Source organism: Malania oleifera, chromosome 5 (assembly GCF_029873635.1).
Source record: "Malania oleifera isolate guangnan ecotype guangnan chromosome 5, ASM2987363v1, whole genome shotgun sequence".
Classification (NCBI taxonomy): domain Eukaryota; kingdom Viridiplantae; phylum Streptophyta; class Magnoliopsida; order Santalales; family Ximeniaceae; genus Malania; species Malania oleifera.
The window spans coordinates 74,760,470-74,778,883 of record NC_080421.1 but is presented as its reverse complement, the minus strand read 5'-3'; the positions used below and the strand labels follow the sequence as shown (position 1 = coordinate 74,778,883).

The 18,414-nt window shown below is 38.4% G+C and overlaps 1 protein-coding gene across 1 annotated transcript in view; it reads right to left on the bottom strand.

Moving 5' to 3' along the window:
- Positions 1-1,516: 1,516 nt before the first annotated feature.
- Positions 1,517-18,414, bottom strand: part of LOC131156264 (iron-sulfur protein required for NADH dehydrogenase, mitochondrial-like) — a 58,959-nt gene continuing 42,061 nt past the window's right edge. The window contains exons 6-8 of the mRNA XM_058109804.1: positions 10,961-11,046; positions 1,973-2,098; positions 1,517-1,843 (exon numbers count right to left, since the gene is read on the bottom strand). Of these exons, the coding sequence (XP_057965787.1) occupies positions 1,673-1,843; positions 1,973-2,098; positions 10,961-11,046 (383 nt within the window). The 3' untranslated portion in view covers positions 1,517-1,672. The remainder of the gene's footprint in view (positions 1,844-1,972; positions 2,099-10,960; positions 11,047-18,414) is intronic.

Below are 18,414 nucleotides of genomic sequence, written 5' to 3'. Positions count from 1 at the left end.
GTTGCCATTTTCCTTTGCTACTTTGTTTGGATAACTAGAAGAGAAAATACTGTTCCTATTGAGAGGCCGTCACCTTACCGTAAGACACTCAACATAAAAGAAGCATTTTCCATCTGCGTTTTGTCGCTTGTTGATAAAAAATGTAATGGGCTTGCTCATTGTGAAGGTGGTTCAAGTAGCGAATGTCCTAGAGATGGCCAATTTCCAAGAAGTTCATGCTTGTAGCAGATGAAGGTATTTTAATGGTAAAAAGGATTTCTTGAACCAGTGGAAATTCGAGGTGGAGGATGAGAGATTGAGAAAGAGTGACTTGGTGGTGGTTTTGGTGTCCAAAGAGATTTCCTGTGAAAAGTAATCAAGGGCTATTTATAAAGAAGAGAAAATGTCGCAATGTGTCATCTTTCAATAATACATTGACACATCACGTGTCTATTAATGAAAAAAAATACATTATTTGAGCAAATTCAGCAATGACATTCACAGACGCTTGAATGAATGACACACGAAAAAGAACCACGAATGACACACGACGCTTGAACAACTTAAAAGGATTTATGGGTAGAAATTCACTTAACGAAACTTGACTCAAGTCCACAAAATCAAAACTCTTTAAAACATAACAAGACCGAGATTGGTAAAATCCCTTCCATATGTTTCTATGGCAATATTAACCTCCTTCAGGAATACAAACATAATATAATTAATATTGAATTTAATTATTATGTATATGTGAGTAATTCTATGCATTTACACTCATTATGCTGCTAAAATAGCTTTCTGACAGCTTTGAATAGTTTGATTAAATCTTCTCCTTTTATCTCTTTGGCAACCTTAATAACTTCATATTACCTTGTGACCTAAACCATAACTAATGGACATGTTTAGGTTTTCGGGTAAATGTAAGTTATCATTTTCCCTAAAAAAATTAGGAGAGCAAAGAAAAGAAATGATAACACCTTTTTTGGTAATCAAAGATGAGCAAAGAGTGATTTTTTTTTTTTAAATGACTACAAAAGAAAGAAAGGAATTTTTTCTCGCTCAAGTTGTTTCGCTAATAATATAAGAGAAGAGAAGATGAAATATTTAATATTATTTTATTAGATTAACCTTTTAGTTGTTAACTAAGCTAATTTACTCTATTTATATTACTTTCCTTCTTTTTGTTCAATGGTGGCATTTTTTGACATTTAAAAAAAGGAAAAATAAGAACTCTCTCAATCTCTCTACTTTTAGAGAGTCTCAAAAATGAGTATTTGTCTCCCTCCTTTTCTCTCCATTCATTTTATGAAATTCAACCCCAAACAAGTACTTTAGAAAAAAAATAAAAATAAACGGGACCATTCTATACGACCTCCATCTTCAAGCCCTTTCATTGTGTATTAACTAAAAGCCTGTTTCTTTTCCTGCATGGAAGAAACCGCTTGCACTAAGAATCTGCTCTTCAGATCCAACGAATTTAGATTCTCGTGTAGAAAATCTATACCTAGTCCATGCAATACCTGTGTCTTAGTAGCTCTAATTCCGAAATTGTTTTAAATATAAAGAAAGATTTTCTTTGTACAGTCAAAAAATTTCAAGGGAAAAAAAATTTAGATATACAAAATCAACTGCTTAGGGAAGCCACAGAAGCAAACCCCATTAAACGATTACAACAGCAAAAAATGGTGCAGTTTCAAAATGAGATCTTCGGAGAAGCTGGTTGCTGCTTTGAAATTTCTGCAAGTTTGTTGACAACTTTTAGAGCTACATCACAGTATGCTTTTGAGACTGTAGAATTGGGTGCTGAGACTACCATAGGGACACCTTCGTCTGATCTCTTTCTAATATCCTCCTCCAATGGAATCTGAACTAGCCAAACAAACCATTCAGAAAAGAAGCAAATCTGATGGATACATTGTAATATTTTGATCTATTGCTTCTTACAAGCATTAGCGTAATTAGCTCCCAATAAATATCAAGTTGATTAACATACCCCACCAAGATATTCCAAGCCCATCTCGTCTGCTGTTTTTTGAACCCCTCCTTCCCCAAAAATATAGGAAGCCTCACCACAGTGAGGACATTTAAAGTAGCTCATGTTTTCGATTATACCCAAAATCTGCAAAAGACAGGAAAAAATTAAAAAATTAAAACATTCCCAGCAGTATTGAATTAACTTATAGCCACTACTGAGGCAGAAGTCCCACTAGGCACAGCTATTCATCATCCAATTGACTTGCAGTATCAAAAAACAAACATGCTATTATAGCAATTTTTAATTTAGGGGAGTAATTTAGCAACAGTTCAAGTAGAAACTAGTGCAGACAATAAATGAATAGCTGTTCAATTTTGCAATTTTATTCATAATAATGGAGCAGCATGTTCTCCTTTTCTCCTTGGTACATGTGGTGTGACCTGATCGGAGTCTTTTGAAATCACTAGTAAGTTAGTAACCACCATTCATGGAAGTTTTTCCCTTGAAAATTTCTTCTGTGGAAAGTCTGCATGGGACTCGACATCATTACAAAAACACAATGGGACAGAATAAAAGAGCAACATTACAGTTTGTCAACATTTAGGAGCCAATGGAGCGATCATTCATGTTGCTGATTTTACTTGTAAATTATAATTATGAATGGCAAACAAACAACCTACTACCAAGAATTGTAACTGTCTGTAACTATCAAACAACCATGCCTTTTTTCATTGCCCCCATGTGTGTTCCTAAAGCTTTTCATCTCCTTCTTGGGCATCTTCAGCTGAGCTTGGTCACTGCTTAGTGCATGCTTGCTCATAGGAACCTCACTCAGACTTCGTTATGCTTATGCACAACTGTACAACATTATCTCAATTGGTGCTTCCAGTGAAGTTGATTCTTATTATGTTCTTTTCAGACTAATCACTAATTCATGATCCATCTTAACAACTGCCTAATAAAATTTTCTTCAAACTAAATAGATACCAAAGTGAAATAAAGTTTCATGGACAAGTGTCCACTTCATCCATCAGTACTAATTTGTTTGGTAGCGTATGACATCATTTCTGTACTCATTTCGATTCCAATATTTTGTCTTTGTATGCTTATTCTAAATCCTCTCTTCGTAAGTCTGAACTTAAAATTAACCCTAGCCTAGTTTTTCTCGCTAAAACATTATCTTCATTGAACATAACAAGAAACCTCTTCTAGAACATTCCATAAAAATACATTTACACCAACTGAACAACATTCCATCGGCGTACATGAACACCACCTGAAATAGGTATATTGAGTGTAATGTAATAGCCAAAAACCTAGATCTCTTCTAAATAGAGATTATTTTATAATTATACAATATAATCCATTTACATTATCTTTATTATTATATGAGTTTTTTTTTGTCGTTTTTTTTTTTTTTTGTGCAAATAGCTCCTTATTACATGAAAGATACACTCTTTCATCCCTTCAAATCGCAGTGTAATCAAGGTTATTTCATTTCTCATTTTTACGTGGTTTGCGACATGCCCTACATGATTAATTTTGAAGAAATATGAGAAACTTTGGCTTAGACAGTTAACAAGATTAACCAAATTGCCACGAAAATCAGAATCATACCATTTTACTTTTATGCATTTCACACAAGCTCCCATGTGAACAATAAAATATTCTAATATAAAACCCGATGTTTGGACCCCCACTTCCTCTTGGAGGACCCATTTGACACTTCTCGATCCAGTTGTGGAACACTTCTTTACAATAGGTGGGGAGGAGACGTGATATGAACCCACAAGCTCCAATTCCACATGATGATCTGCACGTGCCAAGCGGACCCATCACAAGAGCTAGAGCCAAGAAGGTCAAGGAGGCTATGCAAGGACTAATTGAGAAGTTGTTTGAGCAAGAGTCAATGAGGGCCATGGACACTAAAGAAAAGGACTTTCTTGAAGAGCCCAAGGTGCTAAATTGTCTAAAGGCGTGTGAAGCTGGAACCTTAAGTCAATAAGGGCTGTTTGGGGAATTTTTATGGATTAAATAGTGGGCCAATTGTGTCAATTAAGCATGACATGTGACTCGCACATGTTTCATTAAATGACATGACACATGGCATGTGACTTGCACATGTTTCATTAAATGACACATGGCATATGACTTGCACATGTTTCATTAAATGACATGGCATGCTTAAGGTTATATGGGATTATTTTATTGGCCAGATTGATGTCATAGCTTAATTCTATTGGCTGAACTGATGTCATGGGTTTCTTTTATTTTCTATAAGTAGTCAACTCTATATTGTATTAAAGGATATTGATTTTTGCTGAATAGAATTCAAGTGAGGTTATTTCTCTTCAAGTTCTTCATTGAACTTTCACCGAACTTATCAAAGGTGCTACCTTTGTGGCGTTCATCCATTAATTTGATATTCTTGGTTTGTGCTTCACGTCAAGCAATAGGTCAAGGATCCTATACCATGTCGAATCTTATTTTGGGTTTGGGGTTTTGATAAATCTGATTTGGGGTCTCCGGACGTTTATTCTTGGGGTTCCGTATCATTTGGTATCAGAGCTTTGGTTCAAATCAGGTTCTATCTATCTTATTTTTCTTGATTGCTTTAGAAAATTCTTTTATCTTATAATCATTTATCCTTATTTCATATTCTTCTATCTTCCGATCTACCTATCTTGTTTTCTTGTTTTTGAAATTTTCCAACTCTTCTTTAATATTGTCCATCATCAAGATTGAATCTTTTGTGGCTAGAAATTGCAAGAAATACAGCAAGGCTGATTAGAGCACATTAAAAAAAAAAAAAACCATTTTGTGCATCAAAAAAAAAAGAAAAAGAAAGAGAAAGGGCAATATTTTGCAGTCATAAAAAAAAAAAGAAAAAAAAAAAGAGGAGGCAGCAACTTATTATTCTGATGTGTTTGAATATATCCTTGGTCGAGTTGGTCCATTGAATTTCTTTTTATTTCGTTTGCGTCATTATTGTTTTTCTTGACTTCTTTTTGTCTTTCCTTCGTTGTTTCGTGTCTTGATTTAGTTGTTTTCATTGATTTAGTTGCGTTTGATTTGTTAGTTCATTAAAGAACTAAAAGAGAAATCCTGAGTGGTAAGAGGCACGAGTGTGTGAGCGCATCAGAGGGAAAAAGCCAAAAAAAAAAAAAAATTGAGTCAAAAACACGAGCGTTGAGTGTCATTGTTTGGAGGGTAAACACGTAAGGGAGTGAGTGAGGAATTTTTTTTTTCTCTCTAATATCCTTTTTGCAGGTTTGAAATTATGAGTAGAAAGGTGGTTGGCGCTGAAACTTCCAGCAAAGGTAGCGAGAATGAGAACCCTCCACAAGACTCATTCTTCACCTTGCAAGCCATTCAACAACAGTTTGAAAGACTCAATACGGTTTTTGGGGAGTTCAGAGATAGATTGGATAGACAAGACGCTGCAATTGATGGACTGAGAAGAGGGCAATCCAATGAAAGGCGGCAAAGGCCACATACTCCTCCGATTGCTGAATTTGAATATGATATAGGTAGCAACGAAGCAAGTGATGATGAACATGGAGGTATGGGAAGATTTGCTTATCGAGGTGCTAGGCAAGAGCGACAACCTCGATGGGAGCCAAGGGGTCGAGATAACATTGATAGAAACATCGGAAGCATCAAAATGAAGATTCCTCCTTTTCAGGGGAAAAATAACCCGGATGTATACCTTGAATGGGAGAGGAAGGTTGAGCTCATTTTTGAGTGTCATAACTACTCCGAAGAAAAGAAGGTGAAATTGGCAGCTGTGGAGTTTACTGACTACGCACTGGTATGGTGGGATCAAATTCTTCTTAGTAGGCGTAGAAACATGGAAAGACCTATCCAGACATGGGCTGAAATGAAGGCGGTGATGAGGAAGCGATTTGTACCAAACCACTACTACCGAGACTTACACCAACGTCTTCAAAGCCTTACCCAAGGTACCAAAAGTGTGGAGGACTACCACAAGGAGATGGAGATAGCTATGATTCGGGCAAATATTGAGGAAGATAGAGAAGCTACAATGGCACGATTCATATGTGGGTTGAACCGGGAAATTGCTAACATAGTGGAGCTGCAGCACTATGTGGAGTTAGAGGACATGGTGCATATGGCAATGAAAGTAGAGAGGCAACTCAAACACAAGGGTGGAAACAAGCATGCTACAACAACTTCGGCTTCCCATTCCACATGGAAACCGAATTGGGGGAAATCAAAAGAAGAAATGGTTGTTTCCAAATCCAAGGAAGAGAAGGAGAAAGGCAAAGACAAAGTGGGCAGCCATGAAAAAGGTATAACTTCTTCTCAATCTAGTAGGTACAGAAATACCAAGTGTTTTAGGTGTTTGGGGACTGGCCATATTGCATCACAATGCCCAAACAAAAGAACAATGATTATGAGAGATGATGGTACTATTGAGACTGATGATGAAGAGAGCGATCATGAGTCCATGCCTTCACTAGAAGATTCTAGCGATGTTGAGTATGCTGTCCATGGTGAGGCATTAGTAACTAGGAGAGCTTTAAACATGCATGTGGTGAAAGATGAAAATGAGGAGCAGCGTGAGAATATATTTCATACTCGATGTTACATCAATGATAAGGTGTGTAGCATGATCATCGATGGAGGGAGCTGCACTAACGTAGCTAGTGCCACATTAGTAGAGAAGTTGGGGTTGCAATGCATAAAACATCCTAGGCCTTACAAACTTCAATGGTTGAATGAGTGTGGGGAGGTTAGGGTGAATAAGCAAGTGTTGATTGTATTTTCAATTGGAAAATATTCTGATGAGATTCTATGTGATGTGGTCCCTATGCATGCTAGTCACATCTTATTGGGCAGGCCATGGCAATATGATCGACGTGTCACTCATGATGGGTTCAAGAATAGGTATTCTTTTCTAAAAGATGGGAGAAGTGTGACCCTTGTACCATTGACTCCTAAGCAAGTGTATGAAGATCAAGTGAGATTGAAAAGAGCAAATGATGAGAAAAACAAAAAAGAGGCTGAGAATAAAACAAAAGGAGAGGCAGAGAGCATTGAAATTAGAAAAAAAAAGAGTGGTAAAAATGAGAGAAAAACAACGAGAGAGGAAAAAGTGAGTTTGTATGCAAAAGAAAAAGAGTGTATGAAAGCTTTTTATGCACAAAGACCTCTAGTTGTACTCATGTACAAGGAGGCATATTTGAGCACTAACGAACTCACCTCTTCCTTGCCTAGTGCTCTTGTTTCTTTGCTGCAGGAATACAAGGATGTCTTTCCTGTGGACGTGCCCAATGGTTTGCCACCAATTAGAGGAATTGAGCATCAGATTGACTTCATTCCCGGGGCTACGATTCCCAACCGTCCAGCCTATAGGAGCAGCCCCGAGGAGACTAAGGAACTTCAAAGACAAGTTGAGGAGCTGCTTGCTAAGGGGCATGTGAGGGAGAGCATGAGTCCATGTGCGGTACCCGTGCTACTGGTACCGAAGAAAGATGGATCATGGAGGATGTGCGTCGATTGTAGAGCCATCAATAAAATCACTGTAAAGTATCGCCATCCTATCCCTAGACTAGATGACATGTTAGATGAACTGCATGGCTCTTGCATCTTTTCTAAAATTGATTTAAAAAGTGGCTACCATCAAATAAGAATGAAACCGGGTGATGAATGGAAAACTGCATTTAAGACAAAGTACGGTTTGTATGAATGGATGGTTATGCCCTTTGGTCTGACCAATGCACCTAGTACTTTCATGCGCTTGATGAATCATGTGTTGCGTGCATTTATAGGCAGATTTGTTGTTGTCTACTTTGACGACATCCTAGTGTATAGCAAGAATCTTGATGATCACTTGGATCATTTGAAAGGTGTACTAGATGTTCTTAAAAAAGAAAATTTGTTTGCTAACCTAAAGAAATGTGATTTCTGCATGGAAAAGGTTATTTTCTTGGGTTATATGGTGAGTGCTAAAGGCGTAGAAGTGGATGAGGAAAAAGTGAAAGCAATAAAAGATTGGCCAACACCTAAATCTGTGACTGATGTACGTAGTTTTCATGGGTTGGCTAGTTTTTATAGGCGGTTTGTGAGAGATTTTAGCACCATTGCTGCACCTTTAACTGAAGTAATAAAAAAGAACGTGGGGTTTAAATGGGGTACTGCACAAGAACATTCCTTTAAAATGCTTAAAGATAAGTTGTGTTCTGCTCCATTGTTGCTTTTACCTGATTTCACTAAAACTTTTGAGATTGAATGTGATGCCTCCGGGATTGGTATTGGAGCTGTTTTGATGCAGGATAAGCGTCCCATTGCATATTTTAGTGAAAAGCTCAATGGGGCAGCATTGAACTACTCCACGTATGATAAAGAACTGTATGCCTTGGTGCGGGCATTGGAGACGTGGCAACACTACTTGTGGCCTAAAGAATTCGTGATCCACTCTGATCATGAATCTTTAAAGCATTTGAAGGGGCAAGGTAAGCTAAATCGCCGCCACGCCAAATGGGTAGAGTTCATCGAAACCTTCCCATATGTCATTCAGTACAAGCAGGGGAAAGAAAATGTCGTGGCTGATGCGCTTTCTCGCAGGTATGCCTTAATTACTACACTTAGCACTAAGCTATTGGGTTTTGAGTACATAAAGGATTTATATGCTAAAGATTCTGATTTTGCTAATGTGTATGAGGCATGTGATAAAGTTGCGTTTCATAAATTCTATAGGAATGATGGATATTTGTTTAGGGAGAATAGACTTTGTGTGCCTAACTGCTCCCTAAGAGAATTGCTTGTGCGAGAGTCACATAGTGGGGGTTTGATGGGACATTTTGGGGTACAAAAGACTTTAGATATTCTGCATGAACACTTCTTTTGGCCACATATGCGTAGAGATGTAGAGAGAGTGTGTTCTAGATGCATTTCATGTAAACAAGCTAAGTCTAAGGTCTTACCTCATGGCCTTTATACTCCTTTGCCTGTACCTAGTGAACCTTGGGTAGACATTTCAATGGATTTCATATTAGGTTTGCCTAGGTCCAAAGGCGGTAGGGACTCTATATTTGTGGTGGTTGATAGATTTTCTAAAATGGCACATTTTATTCCTTGCCATAAAACTGATGATGCCACAAATATAGCCAATTTATTTTTTAGGGACATTGTGCGATTGCATGGCATTCCAAGGACAATTGTGAGTGATAGGGATGTTAAATTCCTTAGCTACTTTTGGAAGGTTTTATGGGGAAAATTAGGAACTAAGCTATTGTTTTCTACTACTTGTCATCCTCAAACCGACGGTCAAACCGAAGTAGTTAATCGGACTTTAGCAACCTTATTGCGTGCGGTCATTCAAGGGAATTTAAAATCATGGGAAGAATGTATACCACTTGTTGAGTTTGCTTATAATAGAACTGTGCATGCTTCTACTAATTTTTCTCCCTTTGAAATTGTTTATGGTTTTAATCCTTTGACTCCATTGGATTTGATGCCGCTACCTGTGAATGAGATAGCTAGCTTAGACGGCCGACACAAGGCTGACTTGGTGAAGAGGATCCATGAACAAGCACGGCAGCACATCGAAAAGAAGAACCGACAATATTCATCTCAAGCTAATAAGGGGCGCAAGTTCGTTACTTTTGAACCAGGAGATTGGGTATGGGTGCATATGAGAAAAGAGAGGTTTCCTACTAAAAGGAAAACAAAGCTACACCCGAGGGGTGATGGACCTTTTCAAGTGGTAGAAAAGATCAACGATAATGCATACAAGTTGGATCTCCCGGGTGAGTATAAGGTCAATGCAACTTTCAACGTTTCTGATTTATCCTTTTTTGATGTAGGTGATGATTCGAGGACGAATCTTTTTGAAGAGAGGGGGAATGATATGAACCCACAAGCTCCAATTCCACATGATGATCTGCACGTGCCAAGCGGACCCATCACAAGAGCTAGAGCCAAGAAGGTCAAGGAGGCTATGCAAGGACTAATTGAGAAGTTGTTTGAGCAAGAGTCAATGAGGGCCATGGACACTAAAGAAAAGGACTTTCTTGAAGAGCCCAAGATGCTAAATTGTCTAAAGGCGTGTGAAGCTGGAACCTTAAGTCAATAAGGGCTGTTTGGGGAATTTTTATGGATTAAATAGTGGGCCAATTGTGTCAATTAAGCATGACATGTGACTCGCACATGTTTCATTAAATGACATGACACATGGCATGTGACTTGCACATGTTTCATTAAATGACACATGGCATGTGACTTGCACATGTTTCATTAAATGACATGGCATGCTTAAGGTTATGTGGGATTATTTTATTGGCCAGATTGATGTCATAGCTTAATTCTATTGGCTGAACTGATGTCATGGGTTTCTTTTATTTTCTATAAGTAGTCAACTCTCTATTGTATTAAAGGATATTGATTTTTGCTGAATAGAATTCAAGTGAGGTTATTTCTCTTCAAGTTCTTCATTGAACTTTCACCGAACTTATCAAAGGTGCTACCTTTGTGGCGTTCATCCATTAATTTGATATTCTTGGTTCGTGCTTCACGTCAAGCAATAGGTCAAGGATCCTATACCATTTCGAATCTTATTTTGGGTTTGGGGTTTTGATAAATCTGATTTGGGGTCTCCGGACGTTTATTCTTGGGGTTCCGTATCAAGACGGGCCAACTATTGCTGGGTAGCTGTGCCTGATGCTTACATCCAAGTTACAGCAATATAGGAAATAGAAGTAGTAATATTCAGCTTGTTCATAGAGAGATAAGCTGCTATTCTGTGCCTAATGCAAAGACAAAACCTCACTGAACAAGCATAAAGAAGAACATCCTTTGGAGATTTTTGCTTCTGATGGTAATACAATATCTGATTAATATACTTTCTAATTCAGTTTCTCAATAGTGTTGGTTTGCAGTGGTCCAATTGATACAATTTCACCAAGAAGGTGGCGCAGTAGGTATTTTGTTTAGATGGATAAAAGCATATTTAGTGATACAATGCAAAAGAGTTGAACGTACAGGAATATCAACTTTGGAGAACATTTTAGCTCCTCTTCGTGCATCAATCAAAGCAACATCTTGAGATGTTGAAACAATTAAAGCACCTGCAAACATACCAAAAATTGTTTTTGTTACAAGAAAGAAAGAGAGAGAGGAGAAAATTTCTGCATGTAAGAGAAGGAACCAGCACAGCACACATGGGCCGACGACTCTTTTATTTACTGTCAAATGCAAATATACTGACAAATATTCCCCAAATTCACTCATCACCCCCTCAAGCAGCAGTGTATATATCATATGTTCCCATCTTTTTACATATATAATTAATTCTAAAACTCTCCAAAGGTCTGGTAAAAAAACTAATTGATCCTCTGTTCTCACTGTCACTTTGTGAATTGCACTTTTGTAGGAGCTTCCCTATTAAAATGACAGCCAAGCTCAATATGCTTGGTTAGTTCATGGAATACTGGATTAGATGTAATATAGACAGCTGCCTGATTATCAAACATAAGATTTGTGGACTCTTGACAGCTTAAAACAAAGTTATTCTAGCATGTGTTTCAACCAAATCAGCTTTTCAACTTACATTTAGTATGCAGCCAAGGATTTTAACTGTCTCAAATAATGGAAATTCAATTTCAATATAAAGAATTAAAGAAACGATTGAAATTATGGTAAATGAAGGAAATTGACAATGAAACATTGGAAAATATTCAAATAGACATTCATGCATAATTTGGAATCAAAATGAATTAAAAGAAAATGCACACATGACAATTTTTTATTATGTAGGGCATATAAGTTGCACATAATTAAGCAAGTAAAGAAAATTCAAATCACTACTGTTAGAGGTTATACATGTCGTTTAGTATTATTATTATTGAGTGTGTTAGTATGTTAATTAGTGAGAGTTAGTAAGGGTATTATTGTCATTAGAATGTGTTAAATTTGTACTATAAATAGAGGGAGAGACCTATCTTCAAGTCAGGTCATTCATTTTTAATCACATCTTAACATGGTATCAGAGCATGATCCTATCTAAACCCTATTTCCCTCAGCTGTCGCTGGAAAACACTATTCCTGTCGCTGTTCTTCCCTACTCCACCTCCATCCCATACTAAATCACAAAACCAACCGTATACCCATTATCAGACCCTCCCGACGACCCACCCCACAAAAATCCCATCGCCGGAGGGCCTCCCCCCACTCCCACACACTGGCCATATGCCAGCAGGGCAGACCCCATGCGCCGGTGCATGAGAGCAGTTCTGGCCACTTTTTTTCTTTTTTTTCTCCCATGCTCCGATTCCTTCTTTAGACCATATTATCAAGCTATTAGGCCAGTTGTTTGCTCAAAAATTCAACCTTCTTGGGCCATCCACTCGCGGTATTGCGTTAATTTCTGTTCAGGGTTTGTGAAGGCTTCCTCGTGAATTTTTTGGAGCCATGGCTGCGGCAGTGCTATATCCGTCGGTGAGTTGTTCCCCTTGTCCGTGGTTGCGTCAGTACTTCGCATGGATTGTGATTGTTCCGATTCTTGATTGTTCTTCTTGTTTTTGCTGTGGTTGCTGTTTGTGAGTGCTGTGGCAGTGCCATATCCACCGGTGAGTTGTTCACCTTGTCCGTCATTGTGTCGGTGCTTCACATAGTTTGTAATTGTCCTGATTAGTTTTGATTGTTCTTCTTGTTTTTGGTGTGATTGCTGATTTGCGAGTGTTGGGATGGAATCTATGAATCCAAAAAATTCGTTTCTTACATTGCTACTGCAAATAATAACTCAAAAGTTGGATGGAAAGAACTATGTTCAATGATCTAAAGCTGTTCAAATTTATTTAGCAGGATTAGGGAAAGTTGACCACTTGCTCCAATCTAAGTCTTCTGATGAGAAGAGAAAAGACGTGTGAGTTCACGAAGATGCCTTGATTGTTTCCCTCTTATGGAATTCGATGGAACCATAGACTGCATAGATGTGTATGCATCTAGATACGTGCAAGGAGATTTGGGATAATGTCAAACTTCTTTACTTGAGTAACATTACACGTATGTATGATTTATCCCTAGGAGTACTTTCAGTTACAACAAGGAGCTAGGAGCACTGCCGATTATTTTGGAGAGATGAAGCATATTCATGAGGAGCTTAACGCCGTGCAACCTATAACTACTAAAGTTCGTGACATGCAGAAGTAGAGGGAGTAGATGACAATTCCTCATGTTCTAGCAGAATTGAGACCTAAGTTTGAGGCAGTTCGGTCCAAGATACTCAGTAGTGCCGAGCTGCCATCATTTGCTGATGTTTATTCTCATGTCATTCGTGTTTCCTTTAGAACGCATTCTCTTGTTCTTGCATCTAGTTTTAAGAGGACAGCCTTTTGCTACACAAAGTCATTCTAGTTCTCTACCAAACAACCTCAAAAGCTATCACAATGGTTCGAGTAGTCATAGGGATAGAGACGGACGAGGCAAAGATACTCCTCACAAGTGCACTCTTTGTGGAGGGAATAATCATAGTGTTAAGCAGTGTTAGGATCTTCACGGCGGACGAGGCAAAGATACTCCTCACAAGTGCACTCATTGTGGAGGGAATAATCATAGTGTTAAGCAGTGTTAGGACCTTCATGTGTTGCCAATACAGCCACCACTGACTTCACACCTTTGGGGGCAACCAATGCAGCTACCACTAAATCCTCACCTTTGGGGTCCAGTGGGGGGCAACATACTGTCTCTATATCAAAGGAGGAATATTCCAAGTTCCAGCAGTATCAAGCATCACAATAAAGCTTCTCTTCCCATTGCATCTCTTGCCTAGTCAGGTAAGCACGCAGTATGCCTATCATCTAGTACTTCTCGTCCTAGTCCTTGGGTCATAGACTCCGCTACCACTGATCATATCACAGCTATACCTAGTTTTTTCTCCACTCTTCAATATTCAGTAAATTTACCTTGTGTTACTATTGCTGATGGATCCACTATTGCAGTCAAGGGAATTGGGACTATAAATCTCACTTCTTCTATTTATCTTCCTTCAGTTTTATATATTCCCAAACTTCCTTTCAATCGTATGTCTACTAGCAAAATTACTAAATCCATGAATTGTTTAGTGACATTCTTCCCTAATTCTATGGTTATTCAGGATTTGAAGACGAGGAAGACAATTGGTGAAGGGCATAAAGCTGGTGGACTCTATCACTTAGAGCTGCTATCTCTTTCTACCACTAGCACTACTGTTGCCACACCTTTACAACTTCATTGTCACTTGGGTCATCCTTCTTGGAAGAGTTAAAATGTCTTGTTCCTAGTTTAAGTTCTGCGTCTAGTCTCGATTATGAGTCTTGTCAGTTGGGAAAGCACCATCATGTTTCTTTTGCTTCTTGGGTCAATAAACGGGCTGCAAGCGCTTTTATGTTAGTTCATTTAGATGTATTGGGTCCTAGTGTCCAAGTTGGGTTTCTAGTACTTTGTAACCTTTGTGGATGATTATTCAAGAATGACTTGGTTATATATAAAGATCGTTATGAGTAATTTCATGTATTTTGTGCCTATTGTTCTAAACTAAAGACTCAATTTGGTTTGCCAATTCGAATACTTCGAATAGATAATGCTAAAGAACTTTTCAGTGCGCAATTCACTACTTATATGACTCAGTTTGTTATTGTTCATCAATCATCCTGTGCCCACACTCCTCAACAAAATGGGGTTGCAGAGTGGAAAAATAGACATCTTTTTGAAATCATTCGCACTTCAATTTATCAAATGAATGTACCTACAGTGTTTTGGAGTGATGTTGTACTTACTGCTTGTTATCTGATCAACAGAATGCCATCCTCTATTCTTAGTGGTAAAATTCCCTATTCCATTCTCTTTCCTAATTCACCTTTATTTTCTCTTCCTCCTCGTATATTTGGGTGTGTCCTTTGTTCATCAACTAACTCCTGGGGTGGATAAGTTGGATCCCCATGGTATAAAATGTGTTTTTCTGGGCTACTCCTATACTCAAAAGGGATATCGTTGTTATAGTATTGTGTTGCATCACTTCTTTGTTTCTACCGATGTTACCTTCTTTAAGTCTACACCTTACTACACCCCGTCACTGAGTGCTTTTGAGATCAATGAGTCTCTTCCTTTGCCTAATCGTCTAGATTCTACGTTGCTATCCTTGCCCAACCAACCATCTGATTCTCCATCTAGTTCGAGTCCTTCTCATCACCTTGATCATCCTAATTTGCAGGTGTATTCATGATGGCGGCTCCAAGGACGAGAGTCACCTCTAGCTTCTACTACCACGCCTTTGGTTTCCTCATCTAATGATCATACTTCCCATGATGTTGATCCTCCTATTGCTGTTCGGAAAGGTAAATGCACATGTACTCAACATCCCATTTCCAACTATGTTTCTTATGACTCTTTATCACCATCCTATTATTGTTTTGTTACCACTCTATCATCTACTACCCTTCCTAAATCTATTTCGAAAGCCTCAGCCCATTCTGGGTGGAGGGCTTCTATGGTTGAAGAGATGAATGTTTTATATGACAATGGTACTTGGGACTTGGTACCTCGTCCTCTTGACAAGTATGTGGTTGGTTGTTGTTGGGTTTTACACTGTGAAAGTCAACCCTGATGGTTCTATGGCTCGTCTTGTTGCTAAGGGATACACTCAGGTGTATAGTCTAGAATATTCTTATACTTTTTCTCCGATTGCCAAACTCACATCAATATGTGTGTTCATCTCCTTGGCTACTACTTGTCACTGGCCTTTGCATTAGTTAGATGTAAAAAATGTCTTCTTGCATGGTGACTGAAGGGTTTTTTAGAAGAAGAATAACCATTCTTATTATATTTCAAGAGACACGATTACAAGATAAAGAGTAGAGGAAGACCATCAAATTAGGAAGGCCACAAAATAAACGAATCAAATCACCACAAAATTAGCAAATCAAATCAGCATATTTCTAAGCTAGAAAACAAGAAGCTGAAACTACTAGAATCTGAAATAGTAATTTTATATTTTATATTTTATTCAAAAAATGGAATTTCCTAATTTATTCCCTAGAAATCCGACACCCCCCTTCAAGTTGGAGCATAGATATCTATCATGCCCAACTTGCTTACAAAGAACTCAGAATAGGTCTAAAAAGTCCTTTGGTGAAGATATCGGCCATTTGTTGAGTAGTAGGAACAAAAAGCATGCAAAGAGCTCCACTATCAATCTTCTTTTTTATGAAGTGTGTCAATCTCTACATGCTTCGTGCAATCATGTTGTATTGGATTTTGAGTAATACTTATGGCAGCTTTGTTGTCACAATACAACTTCATTGGCATGTTCACCGGCATCCGGAGCTCTTCAAAAATTCTCTTCAACCATAGCATCTCACAAACTCCGTTAGCCATAGCCCAATATTCTGCCTCCGCACTGCTCCTTGCAACGAGATTCTATTTCTTGCTTCGCCATGTGACCACATTTCCCTAGACATAAGTACAGTATCCTGATGTGGATCTCCTGTCAATAACTGAGCTTGCCCAATCTGCATTAGTGTATGCCTCTATGTTCAGCTGTGTGGTCTTCAAGTAGAGTAAACCCCTGCCTGGTGTACTTTTCAAGTATTTGAGAATCCAATAAACTGCTTCAAGATGTTTCTCGTAGGGAAAATGCATAAACTGGCTTACCAAACTCATAGCAAAAACAATATCGGGCCGTGTATGTGATAAGTAAATTAATTTTCCCACCAACTTTTGATACCGAGTTGTATTCACTAGATCACCTTCCTTGTCATCTCCAAGTTTTTGATTGGGATCTATTGTAGTGTCAGCTGGCCTACAACCACTCATTCCAGTCTCCTTAAGGAGGTCAAGGACATACTTCCTTTGGTAGACAACAATCCCTTTCTTCCACCGAGCAACCTCCATTCCAAGGAAATACCTCAGAGATCCTAAGTCCTTGATCTCAAATGTTGATGAGAGGGAAGTCTTCAATCGGTTCTACTCAAATACGTCATCTCCAGTGAGAATTATATTGTCTACATACACAATTAGTATCGCTATCTTCCCATCTTATGAATGTCTTATAAACATCGTATGATCACCTTGCCCTTGAGTATACCCCTGACTTTTAACAAACTAAGTAAATTTCTCAAACTAGGCTCTTGGTGACTGTTTTAACCCATATAAGGACTTCTTTAGTTTACACACCTTTGTGCCAAACTTTTCACCATATCCTAGAGCTACATCCACGTACACTTCTTCCTCCAGGTCTCCATTAAGAAATGCATTTTTTACGTCCAACTGCTGCAGAGGCTAGTCACGATTAGCTGCAAGTGACAAAAGAACTCTTACAGAGTTTATCCTTGCGACTGGGGCGAATGTCTCCAAGTAATCAATGCCATAGGTTTGAGTGAATCCCTTGGTGACCAATCGAGCTTTATACCGTTCTAGAGAACCATCAGATTTATACTTGATTGTAAACACCCATTTGCACCCTACAATTGTATTTCCTCTTGGTAGATCAACTAAGTACCACGTGCCATTTTTTCCAAGAGGTTTCATCTCCTCAAAGACAGCCTCCTTCCACTCAAACTTTCAGAGCATCCTGCATAGTATTAGGAATCTCCATACAAGACAATTGTGAGGTAAAAGCATGAAAAACAGGTGAGATATTTTCATATGACACATAATTGGACAATGGATGTTGGGTGCAAGACCTCACACCCTTCTGGACAGCAATGGGAAGTTCAGAATCATCGAACTCAAGATTGGAACCAAACTCGAGTTCAGAACTAGAACACTCAGAACTCGAAGATGAAATGGACTGAACATGAGGTAAAGGCTTGATGAGGACATTACCTGGAGGGTTTACGGATTCTGGACAATGTAAAGGATTGGAAGACCCTTTCTTTCAAGTTGTCCTCTGTCGCGAGTAGACAAAACATCAAATGGTACCAACACTGTGGATTTTTTTTTCTGTTTCTCCTTTGTTAGTCATTGTAGGATCATGAACATCATGAAATGACACTGTAGGAAGACCTACCTTTTTAGTATCTAAAAAACTCGACTCACTTTCTCCTGGTATAATAAAGCTTGGGTTTTTAGGTTGAATAATCAAAGTTGGAGAAGGATCATTTTGCGATTCTTCAATTTGGAAAAAATCATGAAACACAGCCGAATCTTTGTTTTGGTTCCCCCCCCCTCCCCCCTCCGAAGATAAGGCATAAAATAGGGATGTAATTCAAAGAATGTAACATCCATAGTAACAAACATTTGTTTTGGAAATGGGTTCAAAACATTTATACCCCTTTTGAGTGGAAGCATAACCAACAAACACACATTTTGTGGCTTTGGGTTCAAGTTTTCCTCGATTATGACTATGAATATGAACAAAAGCGGCACAACCAAATATCTTTAGTGGTAAAGAAGAAGGCAGCTGATTTGTTGGATTAAACTTATGAAAAACATCAAAAGGTGTTTCAAAGCTTAAAACC